This window comes from Furipterus horrens, unplaced genomic scaffold (genome assembly GCF_987537825.1).
Source record: "Furipterus horrens unplaced genomic scaffold, mFurHor1.1.pri manual_scaffold_3, whole genome shotgun sequence".
NCBI lineage: Eukaryota > Metazoa > Chordata > Mammalia > Chiroptera > Furipteridae > Furipterus > Furipterus horrens.
In genome coordinates, this window is record NW_028327173.1 from 37,604,795 (window position 1) to 37,623,569 (window position 18,775).

An 18,775-nucleotide genomic window follows, 5' to 3' on the forward strand; every position below is an offset into this window, starting at 1 on the left:
TACTGCAAAAATCCAAGAGCTTCCCCTTGTCTTTGAGGTGTAAAAAAAAAAAAAAAGAAAAAAGAAAAATCAACCGCTGGTGGCACAGCACCCTAGGATCAGTGAAATAAATGCCACCGAAGGGAGAAAGCGGGGTGTGGCAGCAGCCCAGGGGCCATCCTCACTGATCCAGGGACCTTTCTGCATTTCCAGGAAAATACATTCTGGTGAGCCAAAATATGTTTGCAAGACAGGAAACCAAAACCGGCTTCCAAAATGCTCCCAAAAGCCTGCAGGGAGGCTGGTGTCCTCCCTCCCCACCCACCTGTCCCAGAAGCTGCTGCAGCTCTCCACAGAAAACTCAGGGTTCACATGCCCAGGAAAAGCAGGCAGACGCCGGGAACATGAAGCAAGATCTCCTTAGGCCTTGGGAATAAGAACTCCGGGCCCCACCCATTGTCTTGCATTTTGTAATCAGTATAATAAACTCCCGCCCAAGGACCCCCCCCAAACATGTCAGGAAGGGCTGCGGAAAAAAGATGTCCCTTTAATAAAACGTTATCAACATATATCGTACACAAACTACAATGTATCATAATTACTTTTTTTTCCTCTCTTAATTCAGAACCAGACTACAAGGTAAGAAAAAACACAGAAACAGCTACAATGTTCCCAATAATCCGCACAAGGTCTTTTTTCAGGCAGATGATATCTCACATAATATGATATACATGGATCAGAAAGGGGGGAGAAACAAAGACCAGCTACGGGGGCGGGGCAGGGAGGAGGAGGAGGGAGTAAATGTACAAAGAATTCGGGTGTCTCCAGGGCAAGACACAGAGGTTTCCACTGGGGGTGCTGAGGTGAGGGAGGCTGAGTCACCCCTCCTGGGAGGGGACAGGCTCCACTGTCGAGTGTCGGTTTTTGAAAATAAAAACAGGACCGGAAACAGCATGTCTGTTTGGTGGTTGGTATCCCACCCACCCCCCACAGCTATTCCAAAGTCTTTCCGTCCAGTTCCAAGCATATGCAGAGCAATTCTGGTCAATATCCCGTCTTTGAAAAAGGAGGAAGAATCAAGAGAAAAAAAATAAAACAAAAACCGCCCCCAAACTCCAGCCCTCCGCTGCAGCACACACGAGAAAGAGGACGATGCTAGGGCCATGGGGACAGGGACGCGGAGGTCACAGTTTCCATGTCCCAGGTCATAGCCATCCTGTTGCAGGTGGCCTCCCCCACTCCGCTCCAGGCCACCACCCAGCTGGCAGGATCCTCGCTGGGAAGACTGGGGTGGGGCTGAGAGGGGGCTGGGGGGGAGGTCCAGGAGAGGGGAGGAAGCAGTCCTGGGGGACACTGCCTGCCACCAGGCTGCAGTGGGTTAGTTGAGTCTCCGCCCTGGCGGAGTCTCGGGAGCCTCCCCGGGTGGCCTGGCCCTGCCAGCTGTGAGGGGGGTGAGGGAAATTCTGGGGTCCAAGTGGTGCAGCATCCCCACCTTGGCGAGGAGAAACTAAGCAAAAAACAAAACAAAAAAGGTCCCGCCCCTCCCTTGTCCATCCACACAAGCCAAGAACCCCACGTGGAAAAGGGTGACTTTCTTTTTCTTCCCAAAGAAGGCCTTTCGAAAGGAACCACTGATTATAAACTGCCCAGTTTATTATTATTATTTTTAGGTGGCTACAAAGACAGCGTGAGATCTCACACCTAGACTAGCTTTCCTGGTGGAAGGGCTTGGGTACAGACAGCAGGGCTTGTTTTTTTTTTCTTTTTTTTTGTCCTTTTTTTTCTTTTTCTTTTTTTTAAAGAAGAAAGCAGAGGTTGATTGGGGTGGGATGGGGTAGGGGCTTGCTAGAAGCTTCCTTTTAAAAAAATCTCCCCCCCCCCAAACCCCCTACTGAAAACAAATTAAAAAATCCCAACAACGGTAAAACCCCAAACAAAAAACAACAAAAAAGTGTCATGTACATAAAAGGTCCTTTTGGGAAAGGACAAAGGGGTGGGATTTTTCTGGTCATTGATTTGAAATATATTTTTGAGTTTTGTCCTTCATGTTTTATGGAATAAAAAGTTCGGCCTTTTTATTGCATGAACTAAAATTGGGAAAAGTCGGGGGAATGGAGAAAAGGGCAAGGGTGGAGGAGGAGCGGGGAGATGCCCCTCCCCCAGCTCCTGGGCAATGACACCTCACTTCTTCTTGCATAATTTCTGGCATCTTCCCGCCTGCAATGCCGGCTCTCTCAGCATCTCGGAGAAGAGGAGGGGGAGTCACACACTCATCGTCATGCTTGGAGAATACTGGAAGAGGAGAAGTAGAGAAGGGGGGTCGTGAGGGCCGGGGAGCAGGGGCCTTGCGAAGGTCTGATTAAATAGAGGTGGATGGGACCAGTCAGGGGGCCTGGCTGGGCTGAGACTGGGTGACACTGGGTGGCCAGGGGGCCCAGCAGGGCCAGGAGGCAGATTCACCCCCCACCTTCCCTCTACAAATCACCCCTCTTTCCAGCTGAAGAAGCAGCACTGCCCTACCCCTCACAGGCTGGAAGCTCTCCGGCAGAGAACAGGGGGTGCTCTGGGGTGGGAGCTACTCTGGGGTTCTCAAAAGCATCTTGACCATGAGGCTATTCCTTCAAATAAGATAGTAAACACGACGCCAGAATGGAAAAGTAGGCGGCCAGCCCCTCTCCAGGGAGACCCCAGGAAATCACTGTTTTGTACCTTCCTCCCCAGGACAGATGGAAATGGACCCCCAGGGATAATGACCCAGCAGGCCTAGGAGTCCCAGCCCAAGGCTTTTCACGCCACAGCAGCGTCGTCAGTGCCTGAGGCATTGTGCCTGCACAGAGGTGCCTCCAGAAGGGCTGGTCTGCTGGTGGTTAGGCTTAGGTGGCCGTAAGTCAGGGCCACGCCACAGGGACAAAGGTGAGGGCTCTCACTGTGTGGAAGAATAACCCAAGTGAGCAGCCCCCAACATGGCTGCTGGGACCCGGGCCCAGAGGCAGGTCTTGGCCGGGGGGGCTCTGAAATGTGTTCAATGAATAGTCCCCAGACCTTGGGGCATTGGACTAGGTGCAGGGATGAAATGAGGGGGCAGGAGGCACGCTTACATTGTCGTTCTGGAAGGAGTGGAGGAAGTTCCCTCCTAGCTCTCCGTCGTCCCGAGGGGTGCCTGGAGGATTGCTAATGCCACTTATGTTGTTCGGAGAATTCTGCAGGGAGAGGAGAGGAGAGGAGCTGAATCCCGGACTGGTGGAAAGGCTTTCTGTGGGGAGGGGTCTCAGGGGTTGGGCATGGCGGGTGCGCTCAGGGAGGAGGCTTCAAATCCACTCACTTTTGGAAGTCCGTCTATGTCACCTGACCCTGAAAGATAAAAAGAATTCTATTCAGTTTCTTGCCCACTCTTTTGCAGAGAGGCCTTCCAATGGTCCCACCCAAATCCCACACTATCTCTGAGCAGAGAATATTTCTGTCCTGGCAGTATCCTTCCCTCAGGATCTTGCTGTGGGCCCAGTGGAGGCTGGGGCTGTGGGCCAGGCCTAGCTGAGGCAGAGAGAAGGCTGGCGGGCAGGGCCAGGCAGGCTTACCTAACGATCCGTTCATGTGGTGTGGCTCCATGCCGCCCATGCCCCCCATCGGGCCATCCGAGCCTGGACCCATCGGGAACTGAGAAAGAAACAGAGCGAGGCGGCTGAGTGGGCCTCAGCCTCAGGCCTCTGCGGGTTCATGGGCTCCCAAGCCCAGTGGCACCCGAGTCCTAACCTCAGGGGGCTTCCTCTCTTGGGGGCTCCTGTCTCAGACACTCAAGGCGGAACAATGGACATTTAACTGGCTTCTCTTTTTTGGCTATTAGGAATAATGCTTATTAATATTTGTGTACAATTCTTGTGGGGACACGTTTCCCTTTCTCTGGGGTAGATATTTAGGAGTGGAACTGCAGGGTCACGTGGCGACCATTTAACCTTCCAAAAAGTTGCCAGACTGTTCGCCAAAGCCGCCGTACCACTACACACTGCCACCAGGAACGTGTCAGGGTTCCCATTTCTTTTCGTCCTCACCAACACTTGGTCTTTGCCTTTTCAATTATAGCCACCCTAGTGGGTATGAGGTGATGTTTGTCGTTTTCATTTGCTTTTCCCTAATAACTAATAATGATGAGCATTACTTTATTATTTTTTCTTCTTTAGAGAAATGTTTATTCAGACCCTTGACCCATTTTTAATTTTTCTTTAAACTATTAAGAGTTCTTTACATATTATAGATTCAAGTCACTTATCAGATACATGATTTGCAAATATTTTTTCCACTTTGTGGGTTGACAGTGTCCTTTGAAGCACAAAAGTTTTAAATTTTTAAGAAGTCCGATGTATCTACTTCTTTTCTTTTGTCACTTGTGTTTTAGGTGTTCAGATACTTCTGCTTAACTCAGGTCAGTCACAAAGACTTACTCCTATAATTTATTCTGTTTCCAGCTTTCTCTCTGCTGTTCCGGCCTAGGGTCTGCCTTGAGTTCCTCTTCTGGTACTGGGGTAGGGAAGCCGTCCAACTCCACTCAGTCAGGTCCTTTGTGTCTGTAAATCCACCAGACGGGCTCTCCCTGTCTCAAAGGTCCATCATTTCTAAACATCCCGAAGCACACTGGACGTCATTAGCTAGCAAACCTGTCTTTCTCAGGGCAACGGTTTTAAAGTAGAAAGGTAATTTGAACTTGTGTGATCCAAGCTGGATTCCAATTAAGTTACAGTTTTAATAAAGAAACTGTGAAAGTCCTGTTTAATGGGGTTGCCCTCACTGGTGACATTTTTTCAATTCTCAAGCAGTCTCATTTCCAAAAAATGAGCCATTCCGTTGGCCGTATGAGGTTTTGTTACTACCCCCTCCCCTCCACGACTGAACAACTCAGGTGCAATCCAAGGTCCACTCATCCTCAGCTAGGCTCCTCGTGGTCTCTTTAAAGATCATCAAACAGTTCTGGAGACACAGCATACACATTTCTATTTCAGTGAATTCCTTTCTCCACTCTCATCTCAACATATTTCCAAATTAGAGAGGGACATCACAGCAGGGTGATATTTTAACATCTTTCCTATGGCCAGCAACAACGATGGCCATTTCGTGGGAGCTGTCTGAGGCTTGCGATTTCTAGAAAGTCGAAAATCTCATTAAGAGCTTCTTCATGTTTTCAGGAAAATGACAAGTGACCAAAAACTTTCATTATGACAGCCTGATGTCACAGATGAGCAAATCGCACCCCTTTGTAGCTGTGGGGAGCAAGGTGTATGGGGGGCATTCAGCAGGTAAGATGTCCAGGGGCTCAATGGAATTTGCCAAATTAACCCTTTGAGTGCCACGCATAATTTGATATTTGGATCAACACATGAAAACTTATATCAATATATAACCTGAGGTACAAAAAAAAAAAAGAGAACAAAACATAAAATACGAATCATTCCATTGTTATTTACATTTATAGCCATCAAAAAAGTCACTGGGAGTGATGCTGGCACTTCTGGAAAAATTTGTCAGCGTTGCTCACAGCGACGTTGGCACTCAAACGGTTAACTGTGTACCGTCTGCCAACTACACAGATAAATGAGCAAAGTCTGAGTTTGTATTTGGACAAGAGAACAACCACCTCTGATTTATGTTTTCTTCACAGAAATCAAAATGACGAATTAAAGCTCCAGTTTTCAAGTCAAAGTACCCAAGACCTAGGACCTGTTTTTGCTGCCGGGATTTGCTGCAGCACTTGACATACTGTAGGAAGCTCACCGGATTGCTAGTTAACATCTGACAGAATCAACTCTACACTAAAGCACCAACACATTTGTCTTCAAAACCCCCCTCGTATTCACCCAGAGGACTGAGCTGCAGCCTCTGAACCAGCTGTAACCTTCTCAGTTCAGAGAGCAATTAAGGGGCCTGCATGGTGATGGTGTTCCTTCATGGGGTACGCCCAGGTGAACGCAGCAGCCACTACTTCTGATGGAGCTAGAAGGGCGTGCTGTCTCCTCCCAGTCGTGTGCGCCCCAGTCTCCAATGTGCCTTCTTCACAGCCCCTCCCTTCCCCTCCTTGCAGCACACTGTGCAGTACCTTCTGTCCTGGTTATTCACCTCCCTGATCCGACTGTACGTGCCCTCCCACCTGTCGTTGAAATAACATGGTCCTTTTGTCTTTTTTCCTGGTTCTGTCTCGGTCATGCTGGTGCTGGTGTCATCGTCGTTCTCATTTCCATCATTTGAACTCTTAGAAAACATGGTCCCAACACTCACAACATAAAACCTGCACTCTCTCCTCACAGAGTGCGACAGTTCACCTGCAAGCTGAGGCAAAGGTGGACGCCACCTGTACCTGTGACAGCATTGCATTTGAGTCGCACCCCTGGGACGACACGATGTGGACGATCCATCGCCAAGCCACAGGTCATGACTGACGGGACCAGTGGTCAGAATAAATATGGCGACAGCAACTGTGGGAGACGGGCGATTGTGCCTTTTCCATTTGAGACAAAACAGTGTGCCCAGTTCCTATTTGGGGTCACTGTACAGGTCTTAAACTTTCCTGCCCCACCTTCTGCATCCACTGCCATAAACCGGCACTTTTGTCCTGGTCCGTCATCTCTCGGGACATAGGGCTTCAAGAGCTAAAGCCCAGATGGCCAGTCACCTTCATAAGAAAAGGGGTGATGAGGCAGGGGGTACTGGAAAGTGCTAGGTGAGCAGATAAGGGAAGAAGCAGGCCGGTGGGGCAGCAGGTGGGACGTGTGATTCCCGTCCTGCTCTGTTACATGACCCTGGTTACAGCCCCTCCTGGCACTTTGGCGCCCTAGGAGATGGGCCGAAGACCGTCACTGCAGGGGGCTACGAGCAGCTTAAACACGTGCAGTGATGTGCATCCGGCTGCTCATGATCAGAGTTTAGCACATGGGGTGTTTTAGGTCTCATATGAATAACTGATCCAACAAAACCAAACAGTACCCCCCAAAGCCACAGACATTCTGGGGCCCCAAGCCCACCCTCTGGCCCTGCAGTCCACAGACTGTTGACCTGTCACATGGCAGCCTTCTTTCCAAACCCTGAGCTCCCAAGGGCAAGGCTGGCTGGGTTGTCTGGAGGTGACATGGACTGGCAGTGTCCTCAGGGAGCTCCCAGCTGGGAGCGGGAGATAGGCTACAGCTGCACAGTCAAGTCCCACAGGACACGGGACAGAGGACCAGGAAGCAGGGTGATCACAAGAGGTAGACTTTGATTTGCAACATCACTGAGGGCTGGAACTTTGAGGGGCCAAGAAGGGAGCAGCTTGTCGACAAGGGGGACGACCTGAGAGAGGCGAAGAGGTTGCCCGTGCGGGAGGCACGGGGCAGGATGGTCCCCAAATGGGCGGGCCACATGCTCCTGCTGTGGCCTCCATTCTGAGCTCCGTGGCCAAGGAAACAGACCCGAGAGGGTGAGGGATGCAAGGGGAGCACAGCCAGCCAGCTGGGCAGACAATGGCCCAAATCCCACCTGCACCCTGGTGCTTTCCTGCACTAACACCCACACGGGGCAGCAGGGGTCCCCCACAGTGGGGCCTGGCGCCCCGCTCTCACCAGAGGAATGGGAATCACTTCATCCCTTCTCTCCCACCCCTGGCAGCTCTGAGATGGGAACTAAGGTACCCAAGTTAATCACTTTTCCAACGTTTTATTTTATTCATCTTTGGTAACAAATGGCTGAAATCAATTAAATGTGCTTTCCCCTCAGCTGATGAAGTTAATTATGATTTGTTATTGTATCTGATATGTAAATTATTAGAAAGCAGACTTACGTTGGACCGGCTGCCTCCGGGCGGCACTGGATTAATCATTGTGTAGATGTTGTCACTGGAATTTGTTGAATCTGTAGAAGAGTGGAAACCCGCAAGTCAGGGTGATTAATTCATTTCTTAATTAAAACAAACTCGTGGCACTTGAACTCATTCTTTTGTATTTTATCACCTAAAATTTTCTTTAAGTACCGCCATTTTCTGGCTAATTTGTATTTAATGAAGATTCAGAAAGTTTTTAATCACAGAAAATTCAACTGTGAAAACCACTCAACCCTGAAACAAAGAATTTCAGGGGGTCTGGACAGCAGTGTGGCCAAGGCAAAGGAGGATTACAGGTTCAAATTCTCATCTCCCAACCCTGAACCAAATCTCATCATTGGCGGAGACAATACAGGGGCAGCCAGATCACCACCTGTGCTCTCCCAACCCTGCCCGGTGGTTTTAATCAAACTGGGGAAAGACAGACACCATAAATAACCTGGGGGCCACCCTGCAAAGCTGATGGGGCAGGAGGAAGAGGCAGGGGCAGGGCTGGAGACACATTACCATATGGAGTGGTTTAATGTGACCCAGTCTGAATGTAGGTCATGCAGCTCATAAAAATGCAGCAGCTGAAAAAAGGAGTAGGAGCGGGAGCCAGAATATTGCTGCCAGCTCCACCCCTGCAGCTGAGCAGCTTCCTTGCTATTGGGGGGGGGGGGGGGGTTGTTGGGAAGAGGAGTGGGAGAGAGAAACCCCTACTCCATCTCCCCAATTAGTCTGAAATGACTTCTTAGGAAATCAGCTAACATGTTTATATCAGGAGTGGGCCCCATATTTCTCATGCAGAAATTCAACCACCTCTCACTTTATTTCGGGGATGGGTGATCTCCTCTAGCTGGCGGTATGCTATTCTTAGCTGGAAGGAAGCACAATGGTCATGCTGTGTGGGCATGTGTGCACGTGCCCACATGTGTGCATGCGTGCTTTCCCTTGGTTAAAGAAAAAGGGAGAAGGGATCTCCTATACGGAAGACCGGAAGCCAAGAGGCACCGTGCGTACAGTCCTGGCCCCAGGCTGCCAGGACATAGAGCAACATACAACCACAACAGGATTCTCTCTGGCCAGTGGGAGCTGAGGCGAGTGAGGCGCTCCCCCATCTCCCTGCTCTGCTCGTCCTTTAACCAGAGATGAGAAGTGACCTGGCTGAGGCCACAAGGTGGTTTTGTGGCACCAGGGGCCTCACACCCCCAAATCCTGATGTCACAATGATCAGTGGAGGACATGCTGCTCAGAAGAGTGGTGGTAGAGAGACTGGCCTCTGTGCCTGTGTCCGCAAAGGCATCCCCACTTCCCCAGGCCCTCTTACCTGCAGGGCTAGGCATGATGGGTGTTCCTGGGGGGCCACCACCACCAGGGGGTCCCTGGAGATAAGGTAAAAACTGACGTGAGAAACCCATGGTGGTGACACAAGGGGAGAGGCCACCAAGCCGCAGCCACAACAGCAGCAAGTGCACACCTGGGGCCCAGCCGGCTTTCAGCCGAGTATCTAGGCCTTCGGGGACCGGTCTGATTCCTCCCTTTGTTTCTTTAGACTGAGGCGGCTGTGTGTGTGCATGCACGTGTACAGTAGTCCCTTGCTATATCGCGGTTCACTTATCGTGGCCTCACTGTATCGCAGGACTTTTAGAAATATTATATTTAATTATTTATTGCAGATTTTTCGTTATATTGCAGGATTTTGCGGTACTGTATACGTATGTTGTTAAAGTTACGTAGGTTTAAGAGTGTGGAATAAATGTAAGGTTCCTACTTCACGGCGGGGTCTGGAACGTAATACCTGCGATACGTGAGGGAATACTGTACACGTGGGTGCTCACGTGCGTGCCAATCGGTGAAACCAGAGGCCCATGGTGGAAGCTAGCCAACCCACTGGCCAGTTCCCCGGATGGGGATTCCCAGTCCCAGGTCTTATTTGTAAACTTCTGGACTACCAGGAGTTACAAATGCCTGTGCCCAGAATGTTTTGAAAGGGAAAAAAGACAAGGACCCTGAGTAGTTCTCTTGCACACTCAGTCACAAGTGGCCAAACCCGCACACACTTACCACATAGGTACCAGGTGATGAGGAGGAGTATGGAATCTAAAAATAAGAGGTGGGGGAACCATGTGTCAGAGTCACTTCCTCCGACAGGCAGCACCTCCTGGCTTCCAAACCCACTCCTGATGGGATAGGCTGTGGGACCCACTGAGCCAACTGGTTAGTTTCCCTAGGAGAGTGGGGTGTGAGCAAAGTCCAGCTCCTGAACGGACCTCAAGGGCCTCACAGGGAGCCCTAGGGGCCTCCAGTTCCAGAGGGCAGGAAAGCGGGAACTGCACCCCACCCGGTCCCTCGCCCCAGACTGTGCTGGCCCCTTCCTGGCTCCTTCTCTGCGCGCTGGAAGCTGGCCCTGCAGGAGCCTCTACGTGACCAGCGCTCTCGGAGCCAGGCCCTCAGCTCACACCTCGGAGTTTCTGCGGAGCAGTGTGCTGGGCTGGCGCTGGCAGGTCACTCCCAAGCCCCCGCCCACAGGTGGGCTTTTCCTCAGAGGCATCAGGTAGATCCTGCTGCACCTCCCCTTCCAGTGACACCTCCAACCTGGGGACAGGAACCACCCTGCACCCCAGAACCTCCATGGCAACCACCACCGAGCTGACTGGGTACTCACTGAATTAGCACTGTTAGGATTGGGCCAGGGTCTGCCAGCTCCCGGGCCCCTGACAGAGGGAGAGAGAGATAAGACAATGGAAAAGATGCCATCCACCCAAGGGGGCGGTGCCTGCAGGGCAGAACAAGGGGCTGGAACGACTAACAGGATGTCCTTCTTACCAGCCCAGGGCCTTAAGAGACCATCTGGCTCTGGGGTCGTAATGAGTAGGCCCATGGGTAGGAATCTACACCCTCCTACAAATTATATGAAAAACTTGTGAAGTATATAAAACTTCCTCTGCATGTGCACTCTCCTATGGATCTATCACTGTAAAGCAGTTAAGAAACACTGAAGCACTAGAACAGTTAGTTGTACAGGGGTTCAAATCCTGACCCTTCCTTCCACTTTATGGTGTGTGAGCCTACGCAAATGGCTTCACCTCTCTGTGCCTCAGTTACCTCCTCTGTAAGCGGGAGATGGTCGTAACCACCTCACAGGGCGTTTCTGAAGAATTGGTGAGCTAAGCCACGTAGCGTGCTGGGCACATACAGCAAGCACCATACGGGGTGAGGCCTTCTCGCCAGTATCCTAACATCCTCACTGTACTGACAAGGAGACAGAGGTCCAGGCAGGTGCCAGTAATGACTTGAATGAGTCACACGTGTTCCAGGAGGGCAGCAGAGTGGGGTGGGGGTGGGGGGAACCATGGGCTCTGAGTCACTGGTGGATCTTTTTGCCTTACATGTTAATCCCGGGCATGGCGGGGCCGAGGGAGTTGGGTGGTGGTCTCATGCCGCTGCCGTAATTCTGCAACGATAACCAAGGGTCAGTCTATGAGAAGGAGAAGGGGAACCGGAGAGAGAAGGAGGGGGGGAAACAAACAATATAAGCAAGAGGATTAGTTTGTGAGAAGAATCCGATGAGAAAAATATAATACATTTGTTTAAAAAAGGTGGAGGGAGGGTGGGAGTCAAGTGATGGGATCACAATGACAAGCCAGCACAGAGGGACAGTCACAACTTGAAACGCAGCTTTGGGGGCTTCAAGATGGTTCTCTCAAAAGCACACGGATGGCAAGCAAGCCGCTCACATCTCTGGGCTCACGGCGCCAATGGGCACCTTTCCCGCGGGTCTCAGGCGGGGAAAGGGGAAAGGACTCAGTAGCAGATCTGACTGGTGCAGGCCGGCTCGGGGCAGGGGCCGCGGCTGACTGTGGAAGGGGAAGAAGTACTCCTGGAAGGCCTGACCTGCAGCTGTCCCCAAGGCCTGGTATGCACAGACACCCCACCCTGCCCCCAGATCAAGTTGCCTGACCCAAGCACCAGCACACGGAGTGCTCAGCAGTAGGAGGAGAACGTTTCTTCCCTCGGAAGGAATCACTGTTCTGCTTGAGAGAAGAGTCCAGAAAGCTCCCAGGAGTCCCAGCCCAGCTCAGTATAACACAGAGGCAGAGTGGGACAGGTCACAGGAGTACCTGGACCAGGTGCTCCAGGCCTTCCACCTGGTTCATTTCCCGTCACCAAAAAGCCTGACTCCCCCCTTCCAATGCGATTTCCTTGGCAGGAATGAATGTTCTGCCTCCCTGCTCCACTGGGCGGGCTCCTACACATCCTCTAGTACCCAGCTCGGACAGCCCCGCCTCTGTGAAGCCTCCCCTGCCCCACCCTAGCTGCTCCCAGCTGCCTTACAGCTCCCCTCCTCCTCTGCCCACACCACACAGGTAATGACAAGGCCACATGTCCATCTCTCCCACTGGGCTCTAAGTGCCTTTTGAACACGGGAACTGTGTCTTAATGACCTTCATAGCCCCTTCCCTCCCAACACCAGCACAGGGCAGGTGCTGAACTGATCAGTGAAGAAGTGAATGAGTGAATGAGTGGGAAGTAAAACAAGCCTGGGTGCAGCACAAACTCTGTCCTCGTGGGAGGATCTAAAAGAAGTTAGGTTGGTGGAATTGATGGCTGTTCTTTACTGAGCACGTAACATGCTTATACACAGTCTCTGGTTTGGTCCTTATTACAATGTCATGAGACTGGTCTTACCCCTGTTCCACAGAAGAGGAGATGGAGGGTCTCAGGGGAGAAAGATTTGCCCAAGTCACAGTCAGCAAATGACACGGTTGGGGTTTAAACGTGGATCTGCAAGCCTCTGGACTGCCCTCGACGCCACACATCTGAGAGGCCAGTGGGAAGTGGTGAGTGGGAGGCTCAAGAGCAGAGCCGCAGATTCAGAGGTGACATTAGGCTGATGGTGAGTCCTTCAGTGAGGGACCATCTCCCAAATCTCACTGCCCCGGGGCCGCCTCCTCTGCTTGGTCTCCCACAGAGGGGCTCAGAGTCTACAGAAGCCCCACAGAGGGCAAGGACACCGACAGGGGCAGCGTCAGGCTGGCTGGCAATGAGCTGGGCCTGGAGCCAGGGGAGGCAGGGCAGAGGGACCCTGCGACAGCCAGCACTCTTAAGCCCGCACTGCCCGTGCCTGACTGGGGCTGAGAAGACCTGCGCCTGCCCTGAGCAAACAGTGGCAGGCTCGGGGGACACGCGGGGCTAGGCCCACTTGACCGAGATGTCAAGGGCAGTGAGGAGTGCCACGCATTTAGGGTCAGGACACGGGGAAGGTTAGCACCCTGACTCAGCCACTTGCTGGTAACTTCGGGCAAACTACACAAATAACAAAAATGCTTCCTCTGTGCCAGGCTGTTCTACGTGTGTTTTCTCGCCTGCATTTAGGCATCATACAAACCCATTACTATCCCCACTTTGAAGACTGGAAGACTGAGGCACAGAAGTGGGGCGACCGCGCCTTACACGCCAGTGCTTGCAGCAGGGCTGCTGCCTCCACAGGCTGAGAACAAAGGCCCACCCAACGGGCCCTGTGAGGATCAGATGAAGTGACAGCTCTGGGGTGCTCAGTCCTCAGAGGGGTGCAAGCTTTGGGACGTCGGCAGCAGAGCCAGTGCCAAAGTCCTCAGTGCTGCCTTACGCATCCCAGAACCTCAGCTCTTAAAGGACCTCAGCCTCACGTGCACTCCTCCAGAACAGGAAGCTCACCCCTCTCCCTGACAGCCCACTCCTCCAGAAAGGGAGACCTTCTGGGGGCTGTGGCAGCAGTGTCCTGCCGCCTCTCCCGCCCCGCGGGGTGGCCTGCACCTTGGGGCGAGGGGGGCACGGTGGACTGAGAGGCGATGACAAGTAGGCGCTCACTCCCGAAGACACCTGAATGGACGCCCCTCAGGGAGACTCCGGGGGCACCACCTGCTGCTTCCCTGGAGGAACTGTGCCCTCCAGGTCCTGCCTCCTTCAGAAGCAGACCCTGGAGGGCCACTCACACCTCCGACCACAGGTGGCAAGCTGGAGGACCAAGGCGGTCAGACACAGTGAGTGACAGGGGAAAGTAGGGCTGAAAGCTAGGTTTTGGGGGAAAGCTTTCAAATCACAAACACCAGCCTTGTCAGAGAGGGCAGGCAGGCCTGGAAACATGGCTTCAGAGACTCAGGTGGCACGGACTCCCTGCTCCTAGTGCCCGCCTCCCTGCCCGAGGCCCAGGGCTGCAAGGTGTGGCCATGAGCCAGACGCTCCCCCCTCCTCTGCTGCAAGCACAGCTCCACAGGGACAGGGGCGGCCGGAGACATGGAGCAGCTCTCACTGCAGCCATGGGACCAACCACACCCACATCCCCATCTCTGTGTGGGCACCCGAAACCCTGGGCAGAGGGTGGGATGTGATCCACGGCCAGAAACAATGAGGGGCCCTCCAGCTGGGGACTTTGGATCAGAGCCCACCCGTTTGGTCTCAGCTCTGTGCTCTGTGCAGGGTCCACACTAACTTGGCAAGTCACCTAGCAGCCAGCAGGAGCTGAGGCCTGCTACCACTTCCCAAAATACCTTGTCAAAGGGACTCTTTCTCGGTGCTGCCTGTGACCTGCTCAGTGCCATCTTCACCTTAAACTAGGGGAAGAGCCATCTTTACAACAGATCTGCCGAGGAGGACCTGTGGCTGACAGGGCAGTTTCCAGCCTGTGGGGCCTGTCCTCCTCCCTCTCTGACCACACGGGGTTCTGGCCATCCCATGCTGGGAGGCCCCCCGCCCCCCCAGCAAAGTCCCCAACTGGCCCACTCCCTCCTCGTTCTGACCCCAGGAGCTCTGACCAGGGTTCGATCCTCCCATCTTCCTGGAGTCTCTGCTCAGAGGCACTAAGTTTGGAACCTGCTGATTGGCAGGGAGGTGCTGTCCCCCCCTCCCTGCCCCCTGTGGGGCGCACAGATCCCCTAGGGACTGTGGATTATCCTTCTGCATTTTCGCAAGTACAGTCAGGCCAGAATGGCCATCTGACTCCAGGCTGTGCTGCCTCCACCTCAAACTGAACCAGACACACTGAGGGCCAGTGTCCCTGGGGACTGGTGTCTGTGAGGTCTGGGGGCCACAGCACCTCGGATGAGTACTCTCCACCTGAACCCGGTGAGAAGCCCCTACAGTTTCATCCTCATTCGATTCACTTTTGAAAAAGTTCCCAGGAGGCTCCCACCTGACACAGCCCCCACACATAATTCTTTACAGAGAGAAAACAATTAAGTGGAAATATTTCACCTCTTTACAGCAGGCCACAGGTGTGTGCTGGACTGCTGGTCAGGCTCACTGACATGAGAGACACCCGCCCACAAGTCCTAAACTTCCGGAACATTCTGCTCTCAGCCAGTCTGATAACATCCATTCCCAGCTTCTAGAACCTCAATATACTAATGACCTCTGGCAGGAAAAATAAAAATGAAACTACAAAAACAATCACCAAACCCAAGCAGCTAGAATCCTGAACGCCTGTTTTAAGCCTCCAAGTTGGAAAATGTAAATTGCTCACTAAGTGGCTACCCTATGCCAAGCGTTGTGCCAAGAATTTGAGCCTCCCCTTTTAGCAACACTACAAGGCAGACACTGGTCTCCTTCCCATTTTACAGATGCAGCTGGCTGAGCCTCCGAGAATCCAGAGGGGTGGGCAATAGTATAGGAATGAAGTTTTCTACCCCACACTCCACCTTCTTCACTGTCCAGAACATTCTGGAAGTCTAAGGCCACTGCCAATTTCAACACCAAGAGTATCTCTCATGTGCAGTGGATGCTGAGGGAGACTCAGGAGAAAACTCTCTTCTGTAGACTCTGCCACCTCCCACGGGTTCCTCGGCTCGGCTGCTTTGCAGAGGTCGGCCCAAGGCGGCCACTGGACAGGTAGGGACCACTCTGGTGGTTTAAGAGGTGGCTGGCAAAAACATGAGCTCTGAGGTATTTGAGGAAAGAAAAAAACAGGGAAACCAGAGCTCCAATTGTTGTGGGCTTGCCTCCTTTTAGGATTATGGGGCCAATAGAAGACAAGGCCCCCCTGAAACCTTCACCACCTCAGATGCTGTAGCACCGAGAAAAAAGCAGGGGCCAGACATGCTAGAAGCACAACGCAGGGTGGAGCAGGGGGTTGCAGGGTGTGCACAGATGCCCCTTCCTGCAAACGGGAGGTATTTGTGTATGTGTGTGTTGGGGGACTACTCCTCTATCTCCAAGGGAACGGGAAACCCGGGGAGGGGCCCAGAGAATCCAAGCATCTACAAGCAGGTGAGAGGGACAAGCAGGCTTCTGGGCAGGGCAGGAAAGAAGGGGAGACATCCTGGAACACAACCCTTCTACTCTCACCATAGGAAACTCCCCTCCCCTTACCCAGACTTCTAGCTTCTTTCAGGTGGTCAGACCCCAGAGAGTGCCCAAAGAGGGAAGAAGAGAGCAACATTCAAATACTAGAGAAGAGCAGGAGCCAACTGTGAGGAGGCTCTAGAACAGGAATGGCCTGTCAGACCCCTGCCCTAGGGTCCTGTGAGACCCTGTACCCGTGACAGGGTATGGAGCTGGGTGACAAGGAGCAAATGCTGTGTTGTAACTGTAAAGAGGCATACAGGGCACTTGACATCATTCCTTTCAAAGGTTTCTAAATGGTCCTTTTTTGCAATGGAGCCCTCTCTGGTCAAAAGAAATTGTAGGCAGGACTCCTGTTCATGAAACATGCAAAGGCTTTTGGGCTGAAGTGAGCTGGGGCCCTGGCCAGCCTGGCCTCCTCTCAGCTGGAGCAACACTGCAGAGAACTGTAAGCACAGACTCACTCCCTGTTGGACAGGTGGAGAAACTGAAGCCTACTAGGGCCTGCAGAGGTCATTGACCTGTCCATGGTAAACTGGAAACAGAGCTAGGACAGCCACTCATTTGTCCTGTCTTTGGATCATGACAAACCATGACCCTTGAGCCACCTCAGGTCCATCTACCCAGGATGAAAGGAGGCTTTGGGATTCCTTCAGAACTCACCACTGCCCAGGTACCAGACTCTCTTCCTTCCAAATCCCTCAAACCACCTGTTGGCACATGCCTCCCCTAGAACGGTCTGTCAACTAGGAGGCTCCCAGAGGGACTCCTAGCTCCCTGGGGGTCCCTCAACTCTGCTTGCTGTGGGGACTGCTCCGGGCTATGCGTGGGGCCGGGCCAGCCCTGGGCAGAGAGAGTAGCTGGGCACCTGGTCATGCCCTCTGCTCTCACCCCTGTCAGCTGAGCAACGTGGAAAGACTGACAGACTGTGGAAAGAGGAGAAAAGGCGGGAGCACAGGATGGTCAGGGAAATGGATGGACACACAGGGTTACCTGTGGGCCAGGCCCCATGGGCCCCATGCCTCGGGGAGGGTTCATTCTCTGCATTGATCCTCCCATGTTGGGGTGCCCTGCATGAGAGAGCAAGTGAGCTGTGAACGGCAGAGGCAGGCAGGAGGGAGAGGAGGAGCCCCTCCCAACTCCCCCTGCCCAGGGCAGCCCGCCCAGCCCTCTACCTTGTTGTCGTGTAGGATCCATGGAATTGGGCAGCAGCGGCTGTGTCCCAGGGACTCCTCCCGGAGGCTGAAAGAGACGGGGTACACGAGCTGAGTGGCTGCTCCCCACACTGGGGGGGGCAGAGGGAGATACGTCTACCGTGGCTCCACCTGACCATTTAGGGTCACTCATGGCCTTCCCAGGACCACTCTTGCTGCCTTGGGAGCGGCAGTGAGACTGAGCTGGCATCAGCGAAAACTGTGGCATGGGTGGGTCCGGGCTTCATCTGTGGGAGAGGAGCCACCGCTCCGCCCTGCCATCTCTGTGGGTCTGTGTCCTGCCAGAGGCTGCCACACCCTCTCAGAGGCAGCGGTGCGCCCCTCCCTCTTCCTGCCAAACCCCAACCCTGTTTCTCCTGTGCCTCACAGAAATGTTAACTCATTTTACCCCACCCTCCAAACTGTGGGGACCCCGAGACCCACTAGCTAAAAGCCTGTTAACAGTGGGAGGTCCTTTGTAAAGGGGAACAGGGAAAGAGGTGGATTTGATGTGGAGACAGGAGATGATGAGGCCCCAAGGAACCTACTGGCAAAGCCGGGGTCGACCCTCGGGACTCCTGGCTCCCTCACATGAAATGCCACCTGCCCACCCCGGGGGTGAAGAGGAGGCCTCCAGGAGAGGGGTGAGCAGGATGCTGATGAGAACCTGCTCCCCAAAGCCAATGCAGGTGGCAGACGCGGGTGTGATTACTGTTAGGAAGGTGAGGACAGGCTGCCATGGGTTTCCTGAGTGAGCACTTGGCACACCCGCTGTGAAAACCTATTAAAAGTGATTTATGTGGAACTGAAGTTATTTCAGCTGCTGTTGGAAAAGAGAGAGTGGGACAGAGCTGTGGGGAAAGGTTACTTCTAGAACCCCATGCCCTAGGATAAACGTGGGTCCTTGCCTGGGAGAGGAAAAGCCCTTGGGAAAGCTGGTCCCCCTTTCCCATCCCCTCTGAGGTGGGCACCTGTGGCAGGGACCCTCACCCCACCTGGCTCACTGCTGTTGGACGGCTGATGGACTGTTCACCTGCCTTTGGGCCAACGATGAACTCCAAACCAGCTTTGGAGCAAGGTGGTGGGAAGTGGAGGGATAAGTCTTCCTGGCTTAGATTCTGAGCGGGTGTGCATGGGTGTCTGGGGTGGGAAGCTTATGGAAGGGCCACATGAGCCTAGGGAGCACTTGATGTTCATGAAGTGGCCGTTGGCACCAACTGCTTCCACCTGTCTGGGGGGCACAGCGTCTGTCTCTCCAGCACGTGGGTTTTGGCTGCTCTGACCTCTTGCTTTCTCCCAGCCCTGCTTCCTCTGTGTTCCCGGGCTCTGAATCGCGTGGCTGGTTTGTGTCCGCCCTTGGGGGATTAGGCTTATTTCTTGAGCCTGGTTACATCTGAGGCTGTTTGGTTTGGAGGATCCCATGATGCTGAGGTGAACAGAGCAGCTGTAGGGGTTAGGTAATTGCTCC

At 53.2% G+C, this 18,775-nt stretch overlaps 1 protein-coding gene across 4 annotated transcripts in view; it reads right to left on the reverse strand.

The window, feature by feature from the left end:
- Positions 1-643: 643 nt before the first annotated feature.
- The window catches only part of SSBP3 (single stranded DNA binding protein 3), a 156,615-nt gene continuing 138,483 nt past the window's right edge, over positions 644-18,775 (reverse strand). For 2 of the 4 annotated variants that reach the window (XM_090269519.1, XM_090269521.1), the window contains 11 exons: positions 17,290-17,356; positions 17,108-17,184; positions 11,185-11,273; positions 10,461-10,509; positions 9,860-9,895; positions 9,123-9,177; positions 7,775-7,845; positions 3,555-3,633; positions 3,302-3,330; positions 3,078-3,179; positions 644-2,271 (listed from right to left, as the gene is read on the reverse strand). In XM_090269519.1, coding sequence (XP_090125645.1) covers positions 2,242-2,271; positions 3,078-3,179; positions 3,302-3,330; positions 3,555-3,633; positions 7,775-7,845; positions 9,123-9,177; positions 9,860-9,895; positions 10,461-10,509; positions 11,185-11,273; positions 17,108-17,184; positions 17,290-17,356 — 684 coding nt within the window. In that variant the 3' untranslated portion in view covers positions 644-2,241. The remainder of the gene's footprint in view (positions 2,272-3,077; positions 3,180-3,301; positions 3,331-3,554; positions 3,634-7,774; positions 7,846-9,122; positions 9,178-9,859; positions 9,896-10,460; positions 10,510-11,184; positions 11,274-17,107; positions 17,185-17,289; positions 17,357-18,775) is intronic. The other 2 variants (XM_090269520.1, XM_090269522.1) reach the window with 1 other exon arrangement.